Source organism: Ictidomys tridecemlineatus, chromosome 3, assembly GCF_052094955.1.
Source record: "Ictidomys tridecemlineatus isolate mIctTri1 chromosome 3, mIctTri1.hap1, whole genome shotgun sequence".
Taxonomy (NCBI): Eukaryota; Metazoa; Chordata; class Mammalia; order Rodentia; family Sciuridae; genus Ictidomys; species Ictidomys tridecemlineatus.
This window is the reverse complement of record NC_135479.1, coordinates 143,432,664-143,450,491: the sequence shown is the minus strand read 5'-3', so window position 1 is coordinate 143,450,491 and position 17,828 is coordinate 143,432,664. Positions and strand designations below refer to the sequence as shown.

At 47.1% G+C, this 17,828-nt stretch overlaps 1 protein-coding gene across 7 annotated transcripts in view; it reads right to left on the bottom strand.

Annotated features, from left to right (window-relative positions):
• Positions 1–17,828, bottom strand: part of Slc12a8 (solute carrier family 12 member 8) — a 166,020-nt gene that overhangs the window by 68,879 nt on the left and 79,313 nt on the right. For 6 of the 7 annotated variants that reach the window (XR_013436847.1, XR_013436846.1, XM_078044058.1 and 3 more), the window contains one exon: positions 7,159–7,272. The exons of the other annotated variant lie outside the window; for it this stretch is intronic. Coding sequence is in view for 4 of the 6 variants with exons in the window: in XM_078044058.1 (XP_077900184.1) it covers positions 7,159–7,272 (114 nt within the window). In the remaining 2 variants the exon portion in view is untranslated. The remainder of the gene's footprint in view (positions 1–7,158; positions 7,273–17,828) is intronic. 7 annotated transcript variants of the gene reach the window in all.

Sequence of the window (17,828 nt, the reverse complement as noted above, 5' to 3'; positions counted from 1 at the left end):
ACTGATTCACCCTAATTGCTTCCTGCTTCTAAACAGGCTCTATATTCATAACAAACGCCCTTTCCTCCTCCCCCACATCCTTCCCACAGGCCCTCCCGGCTGGCCCATGTAGAATACTAGCTGGAATCCTGGGCAGTGGGAGGAGAAAGGACTAACACCTACACAGGAATGAGCCAACCCAAATAGGACCACAAAGTGACCGTTGAGACAAAGCAGAGAAGCCAGAAAGTAGATAATGAGAATCACAGACAAAGAGGCCCAAAGACAAGGAGATGGAGGCAGCTCAGACTCCAGAAGGGAAGCTTTCTGGGTGTGTCCTGGGGGGCCAAGGAGGGTGACTGTGTCTCTGCTGGCAAAGTGCACAGTGGTAGGGGGGCTTGCACCTGGCAGCTGTCACTTCCAGAATTCTACCCTTGTACTACTCCACAATTCTTGAGCAGATGTTCTCTAGTTCCAGTGAATTATAAATGTCTTGCCAGCTAGATCTAGAAAAATTATTTTGATTTAGTATGTGTGTTTGCCTATCCTTGCTAAGTGTTTCAGAGATGCTCTGCTTTCTTTCAGCTTCCGGTGCAATTTAAAAATATCATCAATGACGTTAGAACTAGATTTAGACGTGGTGCGTAGAACAAAACAGATACCCGAGCATTAGTGTCCAGATGTCTTACAAAGATTTTATTTTTTTAAAAGTTTCCCAACTGCTAGGTCTGGTGGTGCTGTAATTCCAGCAACTCAGGAGGCTGAGGCAGGAGGATTGCAAGTTTGAAGCCAGCCTCAGCAACTTAGTTAAACCCTGTCAAAATAAAATTAAAAAAGACTAGGGAGGGGCTGGGGTTGTGGCTTAGTGGTAGAGTGCCTGCCTAGCACATGCGTGGCCCTGGGTTCAATCCTCAGCACCACATAAAAATAAATAAATTAAATAAAGGTATTAAAAAGTTAAGGAAAAAAAAAAAGGACTAGGGAAGTTGCTTAGTGGTAGACTGCTTGCCTTGCATGAATGAGTTCCTGAGTTCAAGTAACAATAATCATTATTATAGGTATTTAGAATAAATAAATTTAGGATAAATAAATAAATAAAATTATAAGTTAATTCTATAAATAAAATTACAAAAACAAGCATTATGATAATTTTGAAGCTTCCTTCCTTTCTCCTGCTCCTGCTTACAAATCCATCAGAATGAAGTGAAGCTTGCCCCATCCTCAGGTTGTCCTTTCTTGGTCTATTTCTTTTTTTTTTTATTTATTTTAAAGAGAGAGTGAGAGAGGAGAGAGAGAGAATTTTTTTTTAATATTTATTTTTTAGTTCTCGGCGGACACAACATCTTTGTTGGTATGTGGTGCTGAGGATCGAACCCGGGCCGCACACATGCCAGGGGAGCGTGCTACCGCTTGAGCCACATCCCCATCCCCATCTTAAACCAGGGATCCCCATTCTGGTTCAACAGGTTCTCGTCCTCTTGCTGACAAGACATACAACTTGTGAGGAGACCCAGGGGATGGCTTGGGAAGACAGGAGTAGGGGACTAGGTGGGGTCAGCACTATGGCCTGGGGGGTGGAGGGGAGTGACCTCTGGGCACCTGACCCAGAGCAAGGGGCCATGGGGCTGAGGGTGCTGCAGACAGCAATCTGAGATACCCAGCAGAGCTCCCCAGGGTGTGTATGTGAGCAGGAGGGGAGCCAGGCTTAAAAGGTCAAAGGGCATCACAGAAATCACAGGAATCTTGACAAGGAAAGGTGGCTAGGGACACTCTGGCAAAAGCTGTTGGTTTCTCATCACATTTTTTGTTGTTGTTGTTGTTGGGTGTGGTCAACCACAGACCCATGTGCTTGCTGCCTGTGGCCAAAGAGGCTCTGATCCCTTCCAGTAAGAGTTTGGGATTTGGGGACAAGGGTTATGTGACTTCACCCAACTGGTATTTTTCTCAGTGAATTTCCATTTCCTAGTTCCTCCATGGACCAGGACCTGGTTCCCTGGAGTGGCTGCTGTTGTAAGGATGTGTTTGTGAAAATCCTGTAGGGAAAGATGTTTGTTTTCCAGTGAAAGTTTAGTGGTGTAGCTTGGAGAAGGAAAGTGCTTTGAGAAACAAAGCAAAGGCAGTCCAGGCCAAAGTCCCACCCCTACCCCTGAAGCCACTACAGAGTGTGGTAGAGCCCAGCGCAGTGTGGACAAGAGGTTGTTCTGCATCAACCCAGAGTGGCCACCAGCACCTAATCTTCAGCTGCTCTTTGGAAGTCGCCTGCCTTTGGGATAAAATGTCTGAAGTAACTTAAGTCATATGTCCTGGGGTGGCAAGGGCAGAAGTGTCTGTTCTTCAAAACCTCTCTCCCCTCTCCACTGCCTGGAGGTTCTCTTGTTCCAGAAGAGGATGGCGTTGGAGGGAGCCCCAGCCATGACTCACTCACAGCTAATCCTAGGCGAATCTATCACCATGGAAACTGCCAATCATCCATGCTTTTCATAGCTCAACCAAACATCTGCCAGGGGGAAACAAGTGGTACAAATCATCCATCGTGCCTACCATGTTTACATGGGGGGTCCTGGTAAACAGAGAGAACCAGGGGAGGGCAACCCCCACAGCAGACAATGGCCCAACTCCACTCACTAATTAGCTGGTGACCTTTCTCGAGTCCTCCTAAGCCGCTCTGTGCCCCTCCTTCCCCAGTTGGTATAGGGAAGGATCAGTGATTCTCAACCTGGTTGGGCTGACAGGGAACGGGAGGGCAGGAAAACCCCTCCCTGAAGAGGAGCGAGCTGAAGAAGACTGTGTAGTGACAGCCTATTCAGTATTATAATATTTGGAATATTACAAAATAAAACTTTCATAACTTAAACCACACACAAAAAAAATGAATCTTGACTAATATTCTTAGGTAGCGGTTATTCTCAAAGGAAGACAAACGTACCCATCCCTGGGGCAGAACCTTCAGTGTCTGTGAGGTTTCTAATAATGATTATCAATAAGGAATATGGGTTGGGGGGTGTGGTGGAGCACGGCTGTAATCCCAGCAACAGGGGAGGCTGAGGCAGGAGGATCACAAGTTCAAAGCCAGCCTCAGTAGCAAGGTCCCAAGCAACTTAGCAAGACTCTGTCTCAAAATATAAAATAGAAAGGGCTGGGGATGTGGCTCAATAATTAAACACCCCTGGGTTCAATCCCCCAGTACAAAAAAAAAAAAAAAGAAGAAGAAGAAGAAGAAGAGGAGGAGTATGAACTTAAAAGGCAATAAATTGAAGAGGCTGGAGTTGTGGTTCAGTGGTAGACAGCTTCTTGCCTAGCATACATGAGGCCCTGGGTTTTATCCCTGGTACTGCAGCAAAAAAAAAAAAAGCAAATTGAGAGTTGCTGAACTAGCTGATCTCTCCAACTCTGGTTTGCTGGGGGCATCCTCAAACCTCAGGCCACTGCTAATTCCTGTCTGAAAGAAGTGTTGGAAAGGAGGTTCTACACCCCAGCCCGCAACTCATATCAGGCATCCTCTCTTTTAACAGGACTAGGGGCCCTCAGAGGTAAAGGAGGATATGCAAACTATGGGAAAATCAGGGCTCTCCTGGGGTGCCCAAGGACACCCTGAGATGACTGCCTCTGGAGCATGGCCAGCCAAGAAGTCCCCCAGTCCCAGTCCCAGGTGTAACTGTTAACCTGTATCTTGACCCAGCCTTCACCTGGCAGGGACTCCCTGCCAGACCCCAGGGAACTTCAATTAGAGTGTGGAAGGGGAGGGGTTGGAAGGGGGCTAGAATGTGTCAGATGTGAAATTTTCTTATTCCTTCTCTTTTCTCCCTTTCCTCTTCTGTCCATTGAAGAGGTAACTGACCTAGATTCGATGGCCTTGGGGAAGATGTGCAGCAGAGAAGAATCAGAATTCATCTGCATACTGTTTTGACTTGACTCCATAGCCTGGGCCCTCAGATTTTAAAAGATTGAAGAAGTTGAAAAGAACCAGGCAAATGGCTGGGACAGCGTGGGGGACAAGAACAGGAATTACCACATGGTATATGGGACTCAGTCAAAACAAAAATTCAGGATCCCTTGATTAAAAAAAAAAAAAATTAGCAATTGCAAAGCCTTAAACACTTTTCTGCATGGGGCCCAGTGTGACTGCATCAATCAATTCCCATGTAGCTGTCCCTGGGCAGAGGTGCCCCTGGACAAGGATAGAGAAGCCCAGAGGTTCTGGAGAAATGGGGACTTTGTTCCCATTCCCTGGCAGCACTGGGGGAGATTTAGCAAGACCTCAGAAAGGACAGTCTGGGAAGTACCTAGACGACAGGATCCCCAAGATCAGCAGATTTCTGGTTCCCAAAAGTGGTGCAGAGGCAGCATCAACCTGAAGGCCTTCCACACAGGACAACAGGAGGGCCTGGCTCTGTACACAGATGGGGAAGAGCCAGAGATCCCAATATCCCTTGGTACAGTGTAGGACCCCAAGACCCTGGAATGGATGCAAACAGAGCAAGGCCAGGAGAAGGTGTCATGAAGGACTGACATTAGTTTTAAGTCTTCCTGGCAGGATAAAGGTTTACAGTCACTCTATCGAGCAAATGTGGGTTTGTGCACCAGGACCTTTCACTACTGAGCCTTAGTTTCAGGCTCATTTCCATGAACAAGGAATGTCAAGCAATGATCCAAGTGAGAGATGAAGCTTGGACCAGACTGGTCAGATGGCAGAGAGGAAGAAAAGAGAAAAATCCATGATATTCAGGAGGTAAAATTGACAGTATTGGAGAATACTGGGAGAAAGAGGGAGGAATCACCAAGAACTCCCCTTACTCTCATGAGCAATCAGCTGCACAGAAACACCATTCACTTAGACCAGGAGTACAGGTAAAGAGTCACTTGGAGGTAGGTGGGATGAGTTTGGTTCTGAATCTGTTGGGTCCAAGATAGCCAAAAGAAGATGTCACATATAATAAATAATGAGTAAATAATGGGAACCTGAATAAATAATGAGAACTGTCACATGTAGTAAACAATGAATAAATAATGGGAACCTTCAAGGACAAGTCTAGGCTAGAGTTGTGAATGTGGGAGTCATCAGCTCTGGGGCTGATCACTGAATAATGATCATTCCTGCAGGGATGAGATTCCAAGGAAAACAGTAGAGAAAGAAAAGAATGAATCCCAGTAGCATTTAATGAGCAGGCAGAAGAGGATGAACTCAGGCAGTAAAGAGTCGGAAACACAAGGCAAGAGAAAGAACCAGGAAGTGGATTACTTCTCAGGAGTCGAATAAAGCAAGAAATCAAGAATGTCCACTGAAGATTCTAACAGGGAAGTCAGTGGTGGGAAAAGACCCATCTCTTCGGAGAGACAGACCTGGAATTCCAAAAGGAGAGAGTGAGGGAGTAGAGGAGAGGCTAGGAAAAAGGAGGCAGGCTGTGAAAAGGAGAGAAAAGGGCTTTGGAAAAGTGAAATTTAGGAAAGGTGAATAAAGTCATTTTTTTTTCATTTTAACATCTTTATTGAGGTATAATTAACATGCAATAAACCGCATATGTGATTGTTTTGTTTGTTTGTTTTTGTGGTACTAGGGATTAAACCTAGGGGTGCTCTACCAATTAACTACATTCCCAACCCTTTTTTTTTTTTTTTGAGATAGAGCCTTGCTAAGTTGCCCTGACTGGACTAGAACTTGTGAACCTCCCTCAGCCTCCTGAGTAGCTGGGATTACAAGTGTGCACCACGGTGCTTGGGTACATGTTTTAAGTTTAACAATTTGAAAAGTTTTGTTTAACTGTTAATCTATTGATGAATATTCCCATTTGGGGAGACCTGTGAAACCATCATCTAATCAGAAATGCATTTTGCATCCCCTGAAATTTCTTCCTGCCCCTTAATAATCCTTCCCTCTTGCTCCCTAAATCTCATTCCCAGGCACCTACTGATCAGCTTGCTGTTACTAAAGCTTGCATTTTCTAGAATTTGATTATCTAATTTTATCTTTTTAGGTATTTTTTGAGGGGTCTGACTTCTTTCACTTATCATAATGGTTTTGAACTCATGTATTTGTTGTGTACATAAATAATTCATTTGTTTTTATTGTTGAATAGTTTCCTGCTATATGGCTGTACGGAGATTTAACTGTTCATCTGTTGATGAATATTCAAGCTGCTCTCATTTGGGGACTATTACAAATTGAACTGCTTTGAACTTTCACAGACAAGTCTTCATATGAACACATGCTTTGTCAGTCCTCTGCAGTACATAAGCAGGGGTGACATGCTGGGTGTGTGTCTACTTGTTAAGAAGCTATCACTGTTTTCCAAAGCAGTAGCACCATTTGCATCCCATGAATGGTGGATGAGGGTTCCAGTGTCTCCACATTTTTGACATATGTACTGCCTTTTTCATCTTAGACATTCTAGTAGCTTCTTCTTTCTCTACTCCTATCCTATTTGGGGAGAGGGTAATGAGCAGGGATATGGCACCCCTAGGAAGGTAGAGGGAGACAGGGCGGAAGACAAGGAGAAAGCAGCAGCCACACTCCAGCTCACAACACTAGCTAAATAGGGAATGACATGTTCCCCTGAGTCTGTGCCTTGGGGACAAGCCCAGTCCCTGAACATATCTCCTGTGGGTCACCTATCAATGTGTTAGTTTACTGCCTTTCAGGCCAGGGACGCAAGCACAAGGCAAGCCATCTCCAGGGACCTTCGTATTAGAACGCTGCTCCATGGCTACTGAAGAGCAGGAAAGTGGGAATCGGACCAAGTGAAGAGATTCATTCACTGCCTGCGGGACCTTACACACCCAGGCCCCCTGGAAGAATATGCAATGGGAAAGGAGGGGGTGGGAAGAGCTTCAAAACCAAGTATGCATTCCTTCCAGGTATGAGAAGGGGAGCCTGTCATGCTGGGGAATCCATCCTGCTCAGCCCTAAGACAAATAGAGGCTCTCTGTTAATTTGGCCAAGAGTTATCAATATATGAGTATAAGGGCTAAGGAGGATAAAATCATGCTGAGGCCTTCAGGAATTATGAGCAAGTAAATGAATTGTTAGATTCTAATAGATTCTTAGTCAAAGCCAATGTCATCTCTAAAGTCAGATATACATCTTAAGAGCATGTGCAGGCAGGACAGTTCTGACACTGAATTTTGGGAACCAAGAATATACACTCCTAATGTGTGAGTGAAAAAGAATCCAAATGGTAATACCTGTAGCTGCTGGGAAGAACACCCCAAACACAGTGAAAAAGGTCTCCCCAGGACTGTAATCTGGCAGAGTGTTGTTCTGCAGTAGTTCTGGTGAGTATCCAACAAAACCATGCTCTGAAATAACACAAAGGAACACAAAATGAGCCGCGTGACAAGACACATATACCCTTTGGTTACAGTAGTATTTTATATAAAGGTTAAATATTAAGTAGGGTTTTGTGTGTGAAAGAGAGAGAAGAGGAAGAGATGGAGGAGAAGGTCTGATACTTCCATCTCCTTTCCTGTCACAGGGTTGGCTTTTGTGTATTTATATCTATAAATACACGGGGTGAAATGGCATCCTAAGTCAGAATAGTGGTTACCTCTGGGGAGGAGGAATTTTCATCTCTTGCTTCATAGACTTCGGGATAGCTGGAGTATCTTTCTTTTTTTTTTAAAGTATTTTTTAGTTGTCGATGAACCTTTATTTATTTTATTTATTTATATGTGGTGCTGAGAATCGAACCCAGTGCCTCACACATGCTAGGCAAGTGCTCTACCACTGAGTCACAACCGGAGCCCATAGATGGAGTCACTTTCAATGAACATATATTTATGAGTTTGCTTTTCATTAAAAAAAAAAATCACTTGATGTTTACAAGTTACCTCCCTGCTCATAAAGCTCCCGTGGGAAATTATGAGCTACACAAAGTCCACACTCCTTAAGATGAATATCAAAGTTCTCAATCACCTGGCAACAGCCCAGCATATCCTCTCCATCCTCAGCCTTTTCAGTTCCCCAACAATCCATCTTCCCAGGGGCACTACTAGTACCATCCTATGCCTCTGCTCAGGCCACGTCCCCTGCCTTCCAGACCCTTCTCTGTGAACATCACTATTGTGTTCGTCCTTCAAGTGCAGCTCAGGCATTACTTTATGGCCTTGCCCTGATCAGAATGGATTCTCCCCCTCACCTGCTCTTAGCACTAAGACTGTAGGTGAAAAATCCAATCTTTGCATCCTCTTCCCCCAGAGCCCAGCGCTGTGCCTGGTGCACAGTAGATAGGCTGCCAACAGGCAGCGCATAAAAAAGAACTTTTCATTCTGAGCTCTCAGGTATGGGCCCAGCTCACGACCAAGCTTTCTGTTAGACTTGCTCAGAGACTACTTTATAGCAAGAACATCTCAAATATGAATTCTTTAAAGTGTTTTAAATATGTTTGCCCAGTGACCTTAACAAAGTTTTTCAAGTGACTTCAATCCTATGGGTGCTTTTCTTCTTTGTCAAAGGAGGTCACTTTGAACAGCCTCTGTGAATGCGCTAGCAGGCTTTGGAATTTCAAGCTAAAAGTCAAGTGATCTTGGCTCAGGAACACCCAGGATATTCAGCTCTGCCTTTGAATCTCGTCTCTGAGAATGAGACGGTTTGTTCCTATTGACTGATGCCCAGGGAAGGCAATTTCTGCTCCTTTTCCCTCAGCCCCTACAATCACAGAGGATGGGTATTCGGCCACCTGACAGCCCTGGTCACAGAACCCCCTGTGAACCCGATCCTCCACCCACTCAGAGCTTGGCCAGACCTGAGCTTCCCATCGTGAGATCTCCCGCGACTCTGACCAGTCCAATGAGGTCGCCTGTGCTTCCCCTAGCTTCCAAGAGTCATAACTTCATTGGAAAAATATTTTTCAAAAAAATAATAAAATGAAAGCTCAGTGAAGCACAAGGGACTCAAGGGAGCCCAGTCAGGACTTAAAATCATTGTCAATTGCTTTCTTTTGCCTGAATACAGGATTTGCTCTGACATATTAAATCTCAAGCTCTGCACAACGTTTCTGAATGATTTGGCATCTTCGCAGCTGGCCCGCCCCTCATTAACAAAACGCAATAAGAGCTAAGTTAACTTTAGCTTATCCGCTGGCTGACCCCACCGAGTAGTCTTTCTGAGGAGAAAACCAGCCCAGCCTGTCCTGGGATTCAGCTCGGTCCCAGCGCATCTGAGCAGAGCCTGTGCAGCTGGGCAGGCCGGCCAGCTTGCAGCACATAAACACTGCATCAGGCGCCACTCACCTCTGCCGTCCCACAGGGGCCCTGATGCAGGGGAATATCTGATCACAGGCCTGAGGGCTTTGCTCTGCTCTGCCTGAAGGTTCAGGGGGATTTCAGACCCAGGTGTTTCTACTCCAACAAGATCCACAGGCTGAGAAAATGGGTTGGGGGAGAAGGCCTTCCTCAGTTGCCCTCTCCTCCAGGGTCAACCAGGAATGCAGCTCTGACATACTCACAAGCACACACTCACACTGACACACTCACAAACATACACTGACACACACTCAGAAGGACACACTCACACACACGCGTACTGACACTGAAAAGCACGCACACTCTTACTGGCCCAGCCTCTCTGAACTGGATCCAGGTCTAGTCTTGCTGCTTACTTGGAAAATAATCTTAACTTGGAAAAGAAATTTGTGGACAAGGATCTGTGTCAGTGTTTTATTTACGATAATGTAAAATTGGGGGAGGGTCTAAATGTCTAACTATGGAAGACTGAGTATTTTAGATATTTATAAAGAGATTTTAGTACTGAAGAGAACTATCGATGTTAAAAGAAAACTGTATACCAGTTATGGTATAAATACCAAAAAATGTTTTAATTTATACATGTAAGAAAAGTCTCAAAGGAAACATGCTTAAATACTGTGATTATACAAATAATTGAGGGAAATTCTTTTTTTTTCATATTTTATTTCTACAAAATTTCCACATTTTTAAAATGATTAATTATCAAAAATAATCTTTTAGGAAAACAAACAAAAGAATCATTAAAAGTTGTTTCACAACTGAGAGTCTGCTGTCTCCAGGGAACCATTCGATATACAACTAGCTTTCTTTTTTCCCCCTTCCTTAATTTGTACTCTTCCTGCTTCCCAAAATAATTTGAGTGATTTATGAGAAAAACATAAGCAATAGCCAGGCACAGTGATGCCCAGGGAGTCAGGAGGCTGAGGCAGGAGGAGCATGAGTTCAAAGTCAGCCCCAGCAACTTAGTGAAGCCCTAAGCAACTCCATGAGACCTTGTCTCAAAAAATAAAAGGGGCTGAAGATTGAGCACCTCTGGGTTCAATCCTCGGTGCCAAAAGAAAAAGAAAAACATAAGCAAGAAAGGACAAATAAAATTAAAAAGAAAGAAGAAAAGGAACGCACCCACAGTTATACCTCCATGACAGTCTGAGGCCTCTGAATAAGGATTTGAGACCAGAATTTGGGGTTTGTAAGTGTTTTGACTAAGCGCCCCAGGGCAAGGCATTAGACCTGATGGTCCATATCTCCCATGGATGAGAAGGAGCCCCTGCGGCTGGCCTCCTTTCCTCTGCCCTCATCTTCCCAGGTCTTTAGGATTTTCACCCAGTCCTATCACTACTCTACCTCGAGACCCCCAGTCCTGAGCTAAGCCCCATGGAGGTTTGCGCTACTGATCCCCATCCCACCTGCTGGGCCCAAGTCTCTCTCCCATACCCCAAGCCTGGTGGTCCCACCAGACCTGGAGCTCAGGCAGAGCATGTGCCCAGGCAGGGCACTGTTGCTGTTACTGGCTGGTAGTGGCCAGCGGACGGATGGTGTGAGGGCAAGGTTCACCCCGAGTGCCAGGGTGTAGGACTGAGGCACACCACACTTGCCATGCCCTCCCACAAGAGCTCTGAATGTCTGACTTGCTGACATCCAGACCAAAGTTCCTAATTATTTTCCTCATGGTCCCCTTTGAAAGTCTGAAAGCTATGGCCCCTGTCTTATCTACACTACCTTTGGCATACAGTCTGGAGAGGCCTAGATTCCTGAAGCTTCTGGGTTCAGCCCTGCTACTCCAGGGCCTCTCCTTCTACCTGAGACTTTCCTGACAGGCCCTGTTCACATCTACAACTTCCCAAGCCCTGCCTGCCGATGAGTCCCACCTCAGAGTGGACAGCAGCCCAGGAGTGGTGTAGCCAGTAATGTTTCATACTATAGTCCCTGCCAGGCAATGAGGAGAGTCTTGAGCACAGAGATTGTACAGGTGACCCCAAGGACATCACAGGGCAATCTTGCTTTTGAAAATAATGCTGCCCAGCCATTTATGGAACACTTCCTGTTGGCCAGTCACTAGGCACTAAGTACTGACATCATCATCTCAATCTTCACAACTGCGCTGCAAGACTGAAAAGGTCAGAAAACCAAGGCTCAGGAAGGGTAAGACTCCTACAGGGGTACGGAGTCAGACCTGCCTGTACGTCACCCACTGCCTCTCCCTGGTCTGAGGACCAGGCATTTCTCTCCAGGAGATGAACCCTAGGCCCTGGCACTCATCTCCCTCAGGGAGAGATGAATGTCAGACAGGTTCCCCTTCCCCTTCAGCCCCTGGAAATGCCCCCAAAGCTCAGGGCCCCTTCCTCTGCGCCATCTGGGGAGGGTAGGCAGAGCCCTATCCTGTAGAACACCACAAGCTCAGGAGTGGATGATGGCTGGGGCTTGTGCAGCTGAAAGGAGGCACAGCCTCCCCTAGACTCCAGGTCTGTCTGCATTTAAAGCTTTCCACCACCATACAGTCTGTAATTTATTGCAGAATTGTTTCTCTGGGGGATTCTAAAACTTGTTCTTTTCTTTTTTTTTTTTTTTGTTTTCAGTACTAGGGATTGAACTCAGAGACTCATACATGATAGGCAAGCACTCTTACCACCAAGTTCCACCCCCAGCTCCTTTTTAAAAATATAATTTTGAGACAGAGTCTCATTAAATACCCCAGACTGACCTCAAACTTGCCACTCTTCTGCCTCAGCCTCCTGAGCAGCTGGGATTACAGGCACGTGCCACTGCACCCAACCAAAGCTTGTTTCTTGAACCTCAAAGTATCTCTGCCTCAGTGGACCTTTACGTTCCTCTGCTAGAGAAACCAGGTCACTGGGCTGGGGTCCTGTCAGCGGACATCCTCCAGCTCTGAAAGGCCTGGGATGCCCAGAACCTGCAGCTGCTGCATGTGAATGTATCTGGGCTTGACCTGAACATCTGCTTCTGTATCCACAGAATAAAAATACCCTGGTCCCATTTGAGCTGTGTGCTTTTAGGCAGAACAAAAACAGAACAGGCAGAGAGAGAGAGAAAATCACCACAACACCCAGGCAGGAATAGGCAAAGGGAAAGCCTGGCAGGTTTGCACCCAGGGAGGTTTGACCTCTGCCTCCTAGAATTCCTGTCACTTCAGCTTCTTATGATGCTGTCAGTGGGCTGCAGTTCTTGGGGATCACCCTTGGCTCCCAGGAGCACCCCACTCAGGGCAAAAGAGATCCGCTCTGGTCACAACTGGTGACAAAGAGTAGCTCTGGCAGGGCTAAGTGGGGTCCCAAGGCCTCCAAAGATCAGAGACCTGGCCACCCTGCTGAAGTGGCTACTGGGAAACTCCCTGCAGCACCTGTGGTCTGCACACCACATCCCCTCCCCACTGTGGGGGCGGAGAAGCTGCTGAAATTAGTAGAGGCAGTGAGAAAGTCCACCCCCATTGTGGGTGTGGGGTTGCTACTATTGACTAACTTAGAAAGCAAGATTTCTAAAAATGATGCTGGCTCTGTGGGCTGTGGTTGAGGGCAGGGGCTTCCGGCAGTGCTGGCTTTCTTCTGGGCTCAGCTCCCCCCACGGCCCCCATGACCACTGACCAGACAGCCCTTTCCTGGGAACAGACAATGGGAGAGGCTGGTCCAACCAGGAATAGAAAGAGTGGAGGAAGGGCCGGGAGAGAGGAAGGGAGGGAGGGGGCCTGGCCCAGACTGAAGTGAGGGTGGGGCCTGGGAGATCACAGGAAGAGCAACTATGCAAGGAAAAGGAAAGGAGAGGCCGAGGTTCTGGGAAGGGACACAGGCACCAAAACAACGCCTTAGGGGAGGGGAGCCAGGGCGCTGTCAGGGCAAGGGAAGGCCACAGAGCTCGCTGCAGATCCTCAAAGGAGCAGGAAGTACAGTACAGCGTGGGCTCCTGGAACAGAGACAGGGCCTTCCACAATGGCCAGGCACTGGGCCTCACGTGGACTCCTCCTGAGGCCCCCCTCGTGGTAGAGCTGGATGGGAATCCTGGAGGGCCTGCCAGCATCTTTTACTACCTGGACCACTCTGAGATACTGCAGCATAGGAACAGAGATCTGCAGCAAATCTGAAATAGCCTGACAGAGCAGGACCAGGGAGGACTGGGAGAGAGAGCCATGTAAGCCACCTCCAAGAGTCCTGCCCAAGCAGCTGACACTTACTCAGATACTGCCCAACCTTAGAAGACGAAGATGAACAGAGAGGGGCAAGTGAACCTGCATACCCCGTCTGCCTAGACTCGCAGGTGGAGTTTTTCCAATGGGCTTTGGCGTTGGTTCCTGGGGGTGCAAAGGGTGAAGTAGCTGAGGTGATCAGGAAGGAGCCCAGCAGAAAGAGAGTCCGTGGATTTGGGAGAAGTCCCATTATGCTTCTCCTCTCTGGGTATGGGGCACAGTGACCTCTACTTAGCATAAGATCCCTGAGAAGAAGGCAAGAACCAGGGCAAGACCAGAAGTTAGGACCCCTGGGTTGGGGTCCTGGTCTTACCACAGACTTACAGTAGGTGCCCTTTCCTCTTGGGACTCTGCATTCCTAAGGAGCTCCCAGGTGGTGCCACACTCATACTCTCAGTGGCAGGGTGGTAGATGTTTTTAGATTCCTCCTCCTCCTCCTCCTCCTCCTCCTCCTCCTCCTCCTCCTCCTCCTCCTCTTCTTGCAGTACTAGGGATTGAACCCAAGGGCATTCTACCACTGAGCTTTACCTCCAGCCCTTAGTATTCTTTTTAATTTTGATAGAAGGTCTCCCTAAATTGCTCAGGCTGGTCTCAAATTTGCAATCGTCCTGCCTTAGTCTCTCAAATCGCTGGGATTATAGGCATGTGCCCCAGTGACCAACTAGAATCCTTCTATTTCTGAGAGCTGCCTAATCAGATGCCCATTCTTAAGACTCAGGACACATCATTCAAAAGCACAAACAATTTCCAATGGCAGATGTAAAAACCCAAACCAGATTCCAGACCACGTCTGCCTCCCCTCCTCTCATTCTGTTAATATAATGCCTGTTTCAGAACCATGAAACAAGCTCACAACCACGTTTTCATATATTAATGAAAAAAACAATTAGAGTCACTGCCATCAGGCCTTACATGTTTTCATTTTCTGCTGTTTTAGAAGACCAAAGTCTATGGAGTCTTCCATTAGTGCAGATAAGGAGAGAGTAAAGAGAGGGGAGGGAGCGAAGGCACCAATGGTCTAGTTTGTTGGGCCATTTTAACAACTGAGAAAACTGGAGCACAGAGTTGGCAGTCAGTTGTTCAAAAGGCATGGGGAAGTCAAAAGTGGAAGAATGACCCCAATTTAGAGTCCAGTGTGGAGTACAGATAGTACGAAATCCAATTTGCAGGACTCTCCCCTTGAACTGGGTTATAATAATCCTGGTACAACTATAAATGTTTGATAAAAGTGTTTTGAGATGGAGCTGAATCTGGTTGTATTGATTTAGACTGTACTGATCGTGGCCTGGAGAGAAGGAAGATGAAATCATGACAGGTTTGGAAGAAACCCCCAAAGAGTCCTGGGCAGCTGGAGTTTCTACCAGACTACAGTCTCCTCTCTGACTTCAGCCCTGGCGACTCTGGTCTTCCAAACAGAGGGTGGGGAGAGGATGTGAGCAGGGTTTCCAGGCCTGAACCCCCACCCAAAGAGAAAATACGCAGAGGGATGGGCCCTCCAGCAGTGGCCAGCAGGGAAATGTGAAGTGGGGCCAGGCTGCCCAGAGGTCCTGGAAGTTCCACCCAGACCGCCCAGGGAGGAGCAGCCTGGAGCCTCGCCTGGCTCTGGGGAAGGCCTCCACCCTGTGGGAGGGTAGGCTGTCAGGAAACAGCTAGAAAAGCCCCCAGTGCTGGACAGCCAGGGTAGGGGGGATGTCAGGATAGCCCCTCTGGCTAGGGAGAGAAGCGGCTGTCCAGCAAAAGAAAGGGCTCCTGCCAACCCCTCCAGCCCAGGAGGGCAGCTCTGGGGTTCTTTCTGAGCAGAGGACTTCTTGGTTGTGGAGAGGAAGGTAAGCCATTGCCTCATGGAGAATGGCTTCTAAGACCCCATCCATAATTTCCTCTGCTAACATGGGCTCTATTTTAAACGCTTGATGAACCTCTCTTACCATGGCCTTGAGATCAGTAAGTTGAGATGAGGAGAGAGTTCTGCCTAGAAAGGTCTACCATAGAAAGAAGTGACTTGGGAAAAAAGCCTGTCTTGGGTAGGCACCCAGGGTTCACCCTGGCCCCAGGAAACGAGTACATTATCTTGGAGTGAGGATAATGATGGTCACTTAGGCTGAAAAAGATTATGCCAGATATTGTCCTGAAAGCTGTCCCCAGAATCAACACATACAAACCCCAAATCCCTACAAAACAGCTGCTTTTTTTTTTTTCAGGTAAAGAAACTGAGGCATGAGAGGTGACAAGGATCGGAACCTTGTGCGATCACTGCTGGTTTGGTGCTTGCCCAGGGATACAAGGAGTCTTGGGGGCAGGTGGCAGGAGCTTTGAAGCGGTGGGGGGGGGTGCACAGGGGACTAGAGAGGCCTCACCTTGCTCAGGACCAGAGGCCCCCACAGGCCTCCTCTGCAAAACTCTCAGCTCAAAGGAGCCCTGAGAAAGGGAAATCTGGCCTTCTTATCTCCTAGGGGAAAGGAATGCACTCTCCCGCCAGGATAAGGGGCTGTTTTGACAGGAAGTCTCCACCCTGACTGTGGGTTCCTCCCAGCCACCACTTATTCCTTCTGGCTGTCCCTGCCTCTGGCATCCCATTTCCCATGCTTAAACTCCTGACCCTGACACCCCCCAAATAATCCTAACCCAGCTTGTCTCCCCCTCCCAAATTGGCTGCCCCTGCACCACTCCACACTAGCCAGAAGTTCTGACCTGGGAGCCCACTCCCCTGCCCCATCCTTGCCTGGCAGACAGCTGAGGAAGGGGCAGATGGAGGAGGCAGCATCAACACCCTCCTGCAAAGCACCCTCCTGCCAAGCACCCTTCTGGCAAGCACCCAGCTGAAAATACTCAAATGCCCCACTCCCACCACTCAGTTCTACAGCCATGAGAAGCTCTCCCTCCAAACCAAGTTCTACCCAAGTGTGCTCAGGAGTTGAGGTGGAAAGCAGAAGCTGTCTTGGAATCCCATGGCCTGGGGCTTGAGGTGTAGCTCATTGGTAGAGTAATAGCACGCACAGGGCTGGCATTCCATCCCCAGCAACACACACACACACACACACACACACACACACACACACACACACACGTGCAGAAGAGCTATAGCTAAAGATCCAGTGCCATAGAGCCCTAGAATGTTAGCCTCAAATTCATTGTACAGATGGGAAGGTTGAGGCCCAAGAAAGGAGACCCCTACACCACAAATTTAGCAGTCGGTCATGCAAGTGCAGAACTCAGTGAGCACAAGCCCACATCCAACATGTTCTGGGAGTCCCCACAGACCTTCAGATGCCACTCATCTCTGTTGTAACTGCCTGGCAACTGGCCTGTTTTTCTACCAGACTATGAGCCACATGAGTGCAGGGACTTTGCTGTCTATTTCCTGGGGTGTCTCCAGTGCCTAGCCCCAAGGGATTTTCAAAAATAAAACATTTTTACTAATAAACAATGAGAAACTCATGTCCATCAATAATGAAGGAATATGCAGAAATGTGCCTCATTTAGACAATGAAATATGATTCAGCCATAAAAAGGAATGACGCTCTGACATATGCTACAACACAGATAAACTTTGAAAATATTATGCTAACTAAAGAGCCAGATGTGAAACGACAAATATTGTATGATTTTGATTATATGAACGATCTGAAAGACAAATTCACAGGACAGAAAGTAGAAGAGAGATTGCAGGGCAGGGAGAGGAACGAGGAGTTATTGCTTAATACAGAGTTTCTGTAAGAGAAAGCTTTTGGAAGCCTGAGATGGTAATGGTTACACAATAGTGTGGATGTGATCAGTCCCACTGAATTGTACAGTTAGGTTAAAATGGCAAACTAGATGTTGCAGTTTTGATTACAATTAACAATAAATAAACAAGCTATTTATTTCTTTGAATAATGCTCCCTCAGGAATCCCATCCTGCAGCCTGGCTCCTCCTTGCTTCATAGATGTGGAAAGAGGGAATGGAGGGCACTTCCTAGCCAAGGCCCTTGGGAAAGTGAAGGGCAGAACCACAGCCTCCAGATGCTTCTCTCCACCACAGACTGGGGCTTGCTCCTGCTCCGTGGGAGCAGCTGGAGCTACTCCAGCTCTAGGCAGGACTGTGAGCCACTTGACCGGAGACTGCTCAGAGCAGATTAGAACAGAGAGCATGGGTGCTCAGAAGTTTAAGCAAAAGGCAAGGAAGACTCCCTTTGCTAATGTCCTTTTTTAAAATTTTTTTATTTTTCTTTTTAGTTATACGTGACAGTAGAATCTATTACGACATATCATACAGACATAAGTATAACTTCCCATTCTTGGGGTTGTACATGACGTGGAGTTACACTGGTCATGTATTCATATTTGAACATAGGAAAGTCATGTCCGATTCATTCTATTGTCTTTCCTATTCCATCCCCGCTCCCTTTCCTTCATTCCCATTTGGCTAATCCAGTGA